Source organism: Puntigrus tetrazona, chromosome 20, assembly GCF_018831695.1.
Source record: "Puntigrus tetrazona isolate hp1 chromosome 20, ASM1883169v1, whole genome shotgun sequence".
Lineage (NCBI taxonomy): Eukaryota > Metazoa > Chordata > Actinopteri > Cypriniformes > Cyprinidae > Puntigrus > Puntigrus tetrazona.
Window position 1 is genome coordinate 24430116 of NC_056718.1, and position 10000 is coordinate 24440115.

The following is a 10000-nucleotide window of genomic DNA, read 5'->3' on the forward strand; positions in this document are numbered from 1 at the left end:
TCGCTAAAAAGTGCACCGAGGAACGGGCATGCCATTTTATATAGTAATTTGCGACCATTCTAATGAGATTTTTATAGGACTTGGGAGTTTACTGGCATGCTACGAAAAGCATTGTTCGTAAAAACAAATGAGATCGATGAATTTGCCAACACTTTGCCGTGAGAATTGTCACGAGGCTTCGTAGGAGCATCACATTAAAGTCTATTGGTATCAGTTCTTGTGTTGAATCACCCTTGAGAAAAACACTTCTTTGAGGACACTGCACATGCGAAGTGTGTGTGTGTGTGTGTGTGTGATAAATAACGCTTCTAGAGATTATATCTGTAGTGCTTGAGTTTCACTTGAGCTTTAAACTCGGGTGGGCCGCAGCCTGCGAGATATATTACACTATTCCGGGACCACAAGGACACCTTGCACGCATTGCGCGTGAGACTTATTTTATGAGCAATAAATACCAAATGATTTCCGTCATACGCTGTGAGCATTTCAAGTCGACATGAATTTGAAAGCGATGGCGTGTGCATGAATATATGTTTTGCTTGTGATTCATTAGGGCAAGTTATAACATTTTTTTTTAGATGCGTTTATAATATTTTGCATCCTTTTAAACATCCTTACTGTTGTTTATTTTTGACCGATTTAATGCAGCCTCGCTGAATAAAAGCTTTTTTTTTTTTTATATATACCCCTTTTTGAGGCCAAACATTCGGATGGTATGGTTTATATATGTTAAAAAATATTTATTGCATTGACATCAGTATTGCAGCTTTGAGAAATCTGATTGTAATAATGCGGTGGATAGTGGTGAAAGGTTAAAGCGCGCGTGTTTTAGCGGCGATGTGTTAAACGCTTCACCCATCTTTTCATCTTCGCTGTGTTTGCTTCTGTATGTGCCGAAAATCCAATAGAAATTGGATTTAACGTGACCACGTTTTTATCCCCAAGCTAAAATTAATCCGAGGTATGGAAGCCTATTTCTGCCACATAAAAAATCATGCTTCGGAAAGTCATAATGAGATGAAATATAAAAAACAATAATTAAATAAAGTCATTATGACAGTCCTTTTTAGTTTAAAATAGTTGTGAGATAAACGGTAGATTATACTTTTTTGTCATAATTTCTATTTAGTATGTCATAATTTAGTTTCTGGCCTTAATTCTACTTCATCTCCATCAATTTTGAGTCATAATTTGTACTTTATTTCATACGTTTCTTTTTATGCCTTGATTTTGACTTTTTGTCATAATATCTACTTTAGAATGAATCGTTTTACGTCGTAATTTTGACGTTTTAAAGTCAGTATTTTCATCTCATAACCTCTATTTGTGACTTACCAAAGCGTGTTTTTTCCTCTTACACGGCGGAAACAGGCTTCGGAAATGATCGTCCGCTAAGTAAGCTTGATATTCAGAAAAACAGATGAACTCGCAGTGAAAATGTCAAGCACCGATCCCGCATCCAAGGCCCAGGAACACGCTCTGTGCAAATACGCGGGTGTAAGCGCTGTATTTGTCTTCTGTTCCCAGCTGCTTTGGCTTGCGGCGCTCGAGCAGTCCTCCGGGCCAGCAGGGGGCGGCAGTGTGTGCGTGTGTCTCAGCTTGGCTTTGCTGGCTCTTATATTTAATTGTCTTCTCTTCTCCCCCCTCTCGTGGCACCCAGGCGCGGCTCCCCTCCTCTTCATCCACCCTAAGCATTGCTGAGGTATTCCTGCATGCGTCTCGGGCCGCATCGCCATGGCAACAGCTCTCCTCCGCCTCAACGTGTTGCCATGCGACATGTTTCTTCCCGCCTGCAGTGACTGTTGCTTCCTGCTCTGCTTGAAACCCTTCCTGTCTCGTCATGCATGCTTCTCTCAAGTGCACAAATGACTGACGGTCATTTTTGTGACGATTTTAGACGTTTTGATTGGTTCACCCATCAGCATAATCACGTCAGATGTTTTAATGCATTTCTATAACACAATTTTTTTCTCATGCATAAAACACCGGTGGGGTTGCACTTACTAGTGACAGACTGATACCGGGCCGGTTGATTAATAACGATAGAGGCTATTTTGACAACCGTTCATCTATAGCAAGCTGTAATAATGTTATTTTTTATACGTCTTCAATACATTGGCCAGCTTTGTCAGTCGACCCCTAGTTTCTCACTCATTACCCATCTTAGGAACCACTTTTGTTAACTCTGCTTGATCTAAAAACACAGGTCACACTTTATTTTAAGGTCTCGCTATTAGCAAACCATTAACTATGACTTTTGCCTCAATAATCTGCTGATTTGCTGCTCGTTTTTAGTAAGACAGCTGTTAATATTTAGGTGTAGGGGACGTGCTTTATAAGTACTAATAAACAGACAATATTTTAATAATAGGCATGCTAATAAGCGACTACTTATTAGTCAGAATGGGTCCCTATGCTAAAGTGCGAACGTGTTTAAATCAATTATCTATGCATACATATACCATAAATCGGAAGCTAGTACTGAGATGTGAGCAAAAAATTTACATTTATAAAAATGTGTACATTTTTATTGGCATGAGAGCATGATTCAGGTATTGCATAAGATATTGAAGACATAGACATTTAAGATATTGAAAATGGTTGTTTTTCTGTTAACGCATGGATTATGTTTTTATTTAAAAAAAAAAATTGAATGGCAAAGATAAAATGTTAATTTTTTTAATTTGTTAGCTTTTTTGTAGTAAGTATTCCTGCAATTTACTATAAATTAGAATAAATATAGAATTGTTTTTGTATTTAGTTATCTAGTAATTAGTAAAAACAATATATTTGCAATAAAGTACATAATTATACTTAAAAAATTCCCCCAAAATTATATATATATATATATATATATATATATATATATATATATATATATTTGTATATATATATAATATATATTTATGTATATATGTGTATATGTATATGTGTATATGTATATGTGTATATATATATATATATATATATATATATATATATATATATATATATATATATATATATATATATATATATATATATATATATATATATATATATATATATAATTATATATTTGTATGTATATATGTGTATATGTATATGTGTATATATATATATATATATATATATATATATATATATATATATATATAAAAAAATGTATGTTTTTTTAAATTACAAAAAGCAGATATTTTATTTAGTTTATTAGTGCAACAGTAGCTCTGCTATTAAAACAGCTGAGGTCTTAGTAAGCATTAATTTTCACTTAAAAAAGAAAAAAAATTTATAGTAAATTAAAAACTTTTTTGTCAGATTCTACCGCTCTGATGAAACATCAAGCACGTGAATAACTTCTGTCCAGTTAGTTCACGGTGTTAGTGGCTCGTGTCTGAATCTGAAGGACCTCCGACCCAAAAACGTTAGCGAACCCTTTTAAGTCAAAGTGCTCGGAGGAGCTTGATTTGAGTGTTGTTCACTTTGAGTGTGATTCCTCCAGCTCCATGATTTCTTTCCTCTTGGTTTGTTTGCGATCACTCACGATTTACGGCATTAGATCAGTTGAGTTGCTTTGAATGCGGGTGAGTTTTTCATTTCGCTCAGCTGCTCGTATGTTTCATTGTAACCGCAGTGTGTTTTCTTACTGTGTGCGGCTGGAGAGAGTCGTGTGTGTGTGTGTGTGTGTGTGTGTGTGTGTGTGTGTGTGTGTGTGTCGTGTTTGGGCAGCGCATGCTTATAAATGTCTTGGATTGTGGATCTGTGCCTGCTGGATGTAGAGAAGTGTGTGTGTGTGTGTGTGTGTGTGTGTGTGTGTTTCGGGGGAGTGACTGTCCTGTGGCTTCCTCCAGGCGTCGCGGCGAGAGTTCAGAGCACACCTGGATGAGGTCATCACACTCAAGTCAAGGTACTCTACCTTGGACCAGGTAAAGAGCTCACCTTCAATCATAGTTTGAGACTAATTCAGCCTGTAACCATGACTTTAGTACCGACAAAATCAGCCGGTTTTGAGCACAGACTTATAATAAAATAAGCACCTCCCAGCCGTTATGACTCAGGTATCAGTGGGTTTAAATATTTAGTTTTCTTCACGCACATAAATTTAGAGACGTTTAACATTCTAACTACAGCTACAAACAAAATATACGTCGAAGTCAGAAACTGTGAGTATATTTTAGTTACGAAGAAATGACAAGTAACTTATTCATATGTGCATTTTAAGGTGGAACAAATGAAATGTTTTCTTGTAAAGCAATAGTGTTTATTACTAACTTGAAAAAATCTTCTATTTTTAATTTTGTTCTTCTAAAAACTTCTGTTTTAACGTTGTTGGGTTTGCTGCTTTAACAACCCCATACGGAAAAAATAAAATATTAAAATAAATAATTATATTTTATATATATATATATATATATATATATATATATATATATATATATATATATATATATATATATATATATATATATATAAAATATAATTATTTATTTTAATATTTTATTTTAATATTTATTATATATATATATATATATATATATATATATATATATATATATATATATATATATATGAATAAAGATTATCAGAGTATATTTAGTTAAATACTATTTTAGTCTTACTACAATCAAAACTTCACATTGAAATCAATGTTGTTTAGTATGACACCATCAACATTTTACGTTTTATTTACCTGCATTTTAATCTATAGAGCAACTTAATTTTTCTCACCTCCACCTCCCTTTTCTGTTTGACTCACTCGTTGAAGTATGCTTGTTATGAGTTATTTTAGCCTACGATGTAGTGTTTTTTGTAACGCTTGCATTTATTTATACGCTTTCTGTTTTCGCTTTAATGCCGGTCGACGTTTTAGCACATTTGTTGCGTGCTTTTGCCCGATTTATCAGTTTATACACCTTTAAATCTTTATTTTTTTTAAGACAAATGTGCTTTACTAATACTAACTAACCCACACACTCCCCTTTATCACATACTAGTAACACTTGTCTTCTGTGTAATGTATTAATTAAAATGAACGAACAGTTAACACCGCATTTATCGCACGCTTTATAAATCTTTGTTAATGTTAGCTAATAAAAATATAGCTTTAATGATGAGTTAGTAAATGCTGTAATTAGCTTAATAAATGATATTATTAATGATAGTAGTGTTCATTCGTAGCTCATCTTAACTGGTGTTAAAAACCAGACTAACTAGTGTAGTTAGTGTTAAATAGTTCACAGTGATGCCATTATTTGTTAACCAAAGAACATTTTAGTGAACGGTTATTAAATTAATCGTTGTTTTTCATCGGAACAACCTTTTTCCTCCATTCCTTCTGGAACGGGAAGATGAAGAACCTGGATTTTTATTAATGACCATTAAGGATTTGTCATATATTTCAAACCCGTTGGAAATTAGGCCGGCGGTGTATTAATTAGTCCACATCTAGGATATTTCATGAGAGTATTGTTCGATATCCCAGCGCTTTTAGTGTGCTATAGTTTCATTTTAATATGATAATTGTGATGGAGGTGTCATAATTGGTCTGTGTGTGTGTGTGTGTGTGTGTGTGTGAGAGAGCATCCTTCTCTCTGATTATAATGTCTGTCCGTCGATCAGATTTTGTTCTTTTGATGCCTTAGTTTCTCTGTTTGTGTCTTTCTCTGAGTTCACTTTAAAGTCAGCATGAAACCAAAACGTTCCCTATAACTGCGGTCACCGCCGTTATTAAAGTGGACGGCACGCAATGTTGGCTTTAAACCGTTTTCGTCCGCCTGGCCGTAGAGTAGAATTGCCATTAAAGGCAGTAGTTTTACTTTAAAGGAATAGTTCACCCCAAAAAACCAAGACTTGCCGATAATAAACTTGCTTGGTTTGTATCTTCGTCGTGTTTGGAGAAATCTCATCCGAAGTGTCTCAGCGGTGAATGGGTGCCGTCAGGAACAGATCACGGCGATCCACACCGCTCCGGTCCATCGGTTAATGCCGTCATTTTTAATCACTGCCATAATAACGCTCTCTACTCATCCGCATTTAAAAGCCCAAACAGTCCTAAATAATTATGCGGGTGGATTTTGAACGGGAGACGGACTTGTTGGAGGAAGCCTCATTATGGACTCCCAAAAAAAATGTCTTTGTTTCTTGCAAACGCACAGCTTTTGTCTTTTTTCGAGACATGGACCGGAGCGGTGTGGATCATTCGGATGTTTTTATCATCAGTTCGGACTCTCGTTCTGACGGCACCCATCCACCGCCGCTGTGATGAATTTCTCCAAATCTAATGAAGAAACGAACTCGTCTAGATCTTGGACGGCATGAGAACATAAAAAAACAGCTTATTTTCATTGTTGGGGGAACTATTCCTTAAAGGTGCGCGTGTGCGTGTGTGTGTGTGTGTGTGTGTTATTAATATTTTAACTTGTGTTATTCTTGGTGATTGCAAATGAAATGTTCACTAACAGCCCCTAGCTCTTATGACACCTGAAGGTTTTGTCTCTGTCTGTCTGAGTCGCTCTGTTTCTTCTGTTGCTTGTAACTGATGGACTGATGACTTTATCTCCGTAAGCTCCAGTGTAGGTTGGAGGTGCTTAAAGATGATCGCCGTGGCCATAGGACCTTCAGTTCTCGAGTAACTATCCTTGAACCATCAGCCCTTCACATACCAAAGTCTCTCTTTGTCTTCTTCTTCTTGTTTGCTTTTGTGTCTTTCTTTTAGCATCTTATTTTGCTTTTTTTTTGGGGTGCATATTTTGAATGTAATATAACGTGCTTATTTCATTTCAGGACTAGGGTACTTAAATGTGTAAAAAAAAAACTTGTTGCTGAGTCATTGTTGCTACCAACTTTTGTAATTCTTTTGACGTGGTGAGTCCTCCAAAATTATTTAATTTTTACATTTTTTAAATTTCCTTTCGTCAAATTTGAACTACCTGCAATACGCTAAAAAAATATTTTGACCTAAATTAAAGATGGGAAATTTCCATTGTTTTATGTAATTTAAAACAAGCTAATAAGCTTGAAGTGATGCGTATGACTAATTAAATATTCGCTATTTTTGCTTTATTTTATATTGTATTTTACGTAAATGCAATTCAGTCATGAAGAAATGAAACTGGAAATATTCATGCCATCGGATTTAAATAATAATAATTGTTATTATAATAAATAATTATGAAATCGGGTCATAGTTTTATTTAAAATTTTAACTACGTAAATACAGTTAAAAAGTAAGTCATGCACGCATGAAACTGGTAAGATTTCTGTATTTAATTTAATGTATTATTTTATTTTATTCATCATATTTTAATGCAATTAAAAAAGCATGAACATGGTGAGAATATGATGAGTGCTTGTGAAACAAGCAATGCTATTTATTAATAGAAAATGAATAGAATTACCCGGTTATTGCATATTTAAAAAGCGATTAAATAGTTAGTGCTGTTACAGAAACCTCACCTGTTTCGTTTATGCATCACAAAAACGTTTATCCAACGAATGGAAGTCGTATACGCGATGTTCACAGGTCCCTGTTATTTATCAGAGCGTATTATTTAATGATTATGGCGTGAAAAGCCACCGTCTCAGTAGCGTAAAATGCCGATTTCAGCCCGCCGCTGAACGCGTGCGACGCCGAGGTGATCCGAGCAGTGTTTGTTTGTTCCTTGCTTCAGAACGTACCGCGTTTTGAGCTTTTTGCTGACATCGTCACCCGGTTTGATTCATTATCCGCTCGCCGCGTTTCGCTCTTTCAGCTGTTCTGTGCGTCTCTCTCTCTCTCTCTCTCTCTCTCTCTCTCTCTCTCTCTCTCTCTCTCTCTCTCTCTCTCTCTCTCTCTGTCTCTCTCTCTCTCTGTCTCTCTCTCTCTCTCTCTCTCTCTCTCTCTCTCTCTGTCTCTCTCTCTCTCTCTCTCTCTCTCTCTCTCTCTCTCTCTCTCTCTCTCTCTCTCTCTCTCTCTCTCTCTCTCTCTCTCTCTCTCTCTCTCTCTCTCTCTCTCTCTCTCTCTCTCTCTCTCTCTCTGTCTCTCTCTCTCTCTCTGCTCTCTCTCTCTCTCTCTCTCTCTCTCTCTCTCTCTCTCTCTCTCTCTCTCTCTCTCTCTCTCTCTCTCTCTCTCTCTCTCTCTCTGTCTCTCTCTCTCTCTCTCTCTCTCTCTCTCTCTCTCTCTCTCTCTCTCTCTCTCTCTCTCTCTCTCTCTCTCTCTCTCTCTCTCTCTCTCTCTCTCTCTCTCTCTCTCTCTCTCTCTCTCTCTCTCTCTCTCTCTCTCTCTCTCTCTCTCTCTCTCTCTCTCTCTCTCTCTCTCTCTGTCTCTCTCTCTGTCTCTCTCTCTCTCTCTCTCTCTCTCTCTCTCTCTCTCTCTCTCTCTCTCTCTCTCTCTCTGTCTCTCTCTCTCTCTCTCTCTCTCTCTCTGTCTCTCTCTCTCTCTCTCTCTCTCTCTCTCTCTCTCTCTCTCTCTCTCTCTCTCTCTCTCTCTCTCTCTCTCTCTCTCTCTCTCTCTCTCTCTCTCTCTCTCTCTCTCTCTCTCTCTCTCTCTCTCTCTCTCTCTCTCTCTCTCTCTCTCTCTCTCTCTCTCTCTCTCTCTCTCTCTCTCTGTCTCTCTCTCTCTCTCTCTCTCTCTCTCTCTCTCTCTCTCTCTCTCTCTGTCTCTCTCTCTCTCTGTCTCTCTCTCTCTCTCTCTCTCTCTCTCTCTCTCTCTCTCTCTCTCTCTCTCTCTCTCTCTCTCTCTCTCTCTCTCTCTCTCTCTCTCTCTCTCTCTCTCTGTCTCTCTGTCTCTCTGTCTCTCTCTCTCTCTGTCTCTGTCTCTCTCTCTCTCTCTCTCTCTCTCTCTCTCTCTCTCTCTCTCTCTCTCTCTCTCTCTCTCTCTCTCTCTCTCTCTCTCTCTCTCTCTCTCTCTCTCTCTCTCTCTCTCTCTCTCTCTCTCTCTCTCTCTCTCTCTCTCTCTCTCTCTCTCTCTCTCTCTCTCTCTCTCTCTCTCTCTCTCTCTCTCTCTCTCTCTCTCTCTCTCTCTCTCTCTCTCTCTCTCTCTCTCTCTCTCTCTCTCTCTCTCTCTCTCTCTCTCTCTCTCTCTCTCTCTCTCTCTCTCTCTCTCTCTCTCTCTCTCTCTCTCTCTCTCTCTCTCTCTCTCTCTCTCTCTCTCTCTCTCTCTCTCTCTCTCTCTCTCTCTCTCTCTCTCTCTCTCTCTCTCTCTCTCTCTCTCTCTCTCTCTCTCATGTCTCGCGAGCTCTGCGCTCTTCGGGGTCTTGCTCTCGTAATTGTCTTCCTCTCCTCTTCGGTTCTCCTCTCCTCGGGAGCATCTCGCTGTAGCGCTCCAGAGAGTCTATTAGAGCTTCCCCGCCGCTGATTATAGGGTGCTTTTCACAAGTACGGTCATCACAGACCACCACTCCAGTCCAGAAGGCCCGAGCAGCACGCCGAGGTCACGGAGAGGACAGATCAGATGCAGCCGGTCTCGAATAGGATTATTTTTATTCGATATATACCTATTTTTTTTAGATCAGTTTGGACAGGCCACTACTGCTACCGATGCAACGCTGTTTAAAAGACTGATTAAAAGATCGTTCTCTTTTTTTGTCAGAAATGAATCGTTTTACTCAGGGAGAGTGCGTTAAACCGGTCCAAAGTGTTTCGAAGATTCTTTCGAATTTGCATAAAACGCGTTTTATTTAGTTTTCAACTTCGCTAGCTATCAGAAAATTTCTGATGGACGCTCAGCTTTACGTTCAGATAGAAAGTGGCAATCGTTTATTTCACGCTTTTGCTGGTTTTACTGCATTTTTGTGGTTAAAAAAAATCTTACAGAACCTCAAACTTTTGGACGGCAGCGAATCTGTTTCTCCTCATTGCATCCCAGGATTCCCAGATCCATGTTTGTCTCTGCGTTTCATAACGGTGTGACAGTGGCATGACATCGCTTATTGTTTTCTGGGGTTTAGTAGCAAACATCTCATAAGAAGCTTCACGAAAACACACAAAAAAATTAAAAAAGGACCGTCTCTTTCTTCAGGTGCAGTCACGATGCAGCAGCAAA

The 10000-nt window shown here is 38.0% G+C and overlaps 1 protein-coding gene across 2 annotated transcripts in view; it reads left to right on the plus strand.

The window, feature by feature from the left end:
• The window catches only part of gphnb (gephyrin b), a 73941-nt gene that overhangs the window by 50105 nt on the left and 13836 nt on the right, over positions 1-10000 (plus strand). Inside the window, exons 9-12 of one of the 2 annotated variants that reach the window (XM_043220033.1) lie at positions 1661-1702; positions 3831-3905; positions 6545-6607; positions 9977-10000. The exon at positions 9977-10000 is cut by the window's right edge and continues 19 nt beyond it. In XM_043220033.1, the coding sequence (XP_043075968.1) occupies positions 1661-1702; positions 3831-3905; positions 6545-6607; positions 9977-10000 (204 nt within the window). The remainder of the gene's footprint in view (positions 1-1660; positions 1703-3830; positions 3906-6544; positions 6608-9976) is intronic. The other variant, XM_043220035.1, reaches the window with a different exon arrangement.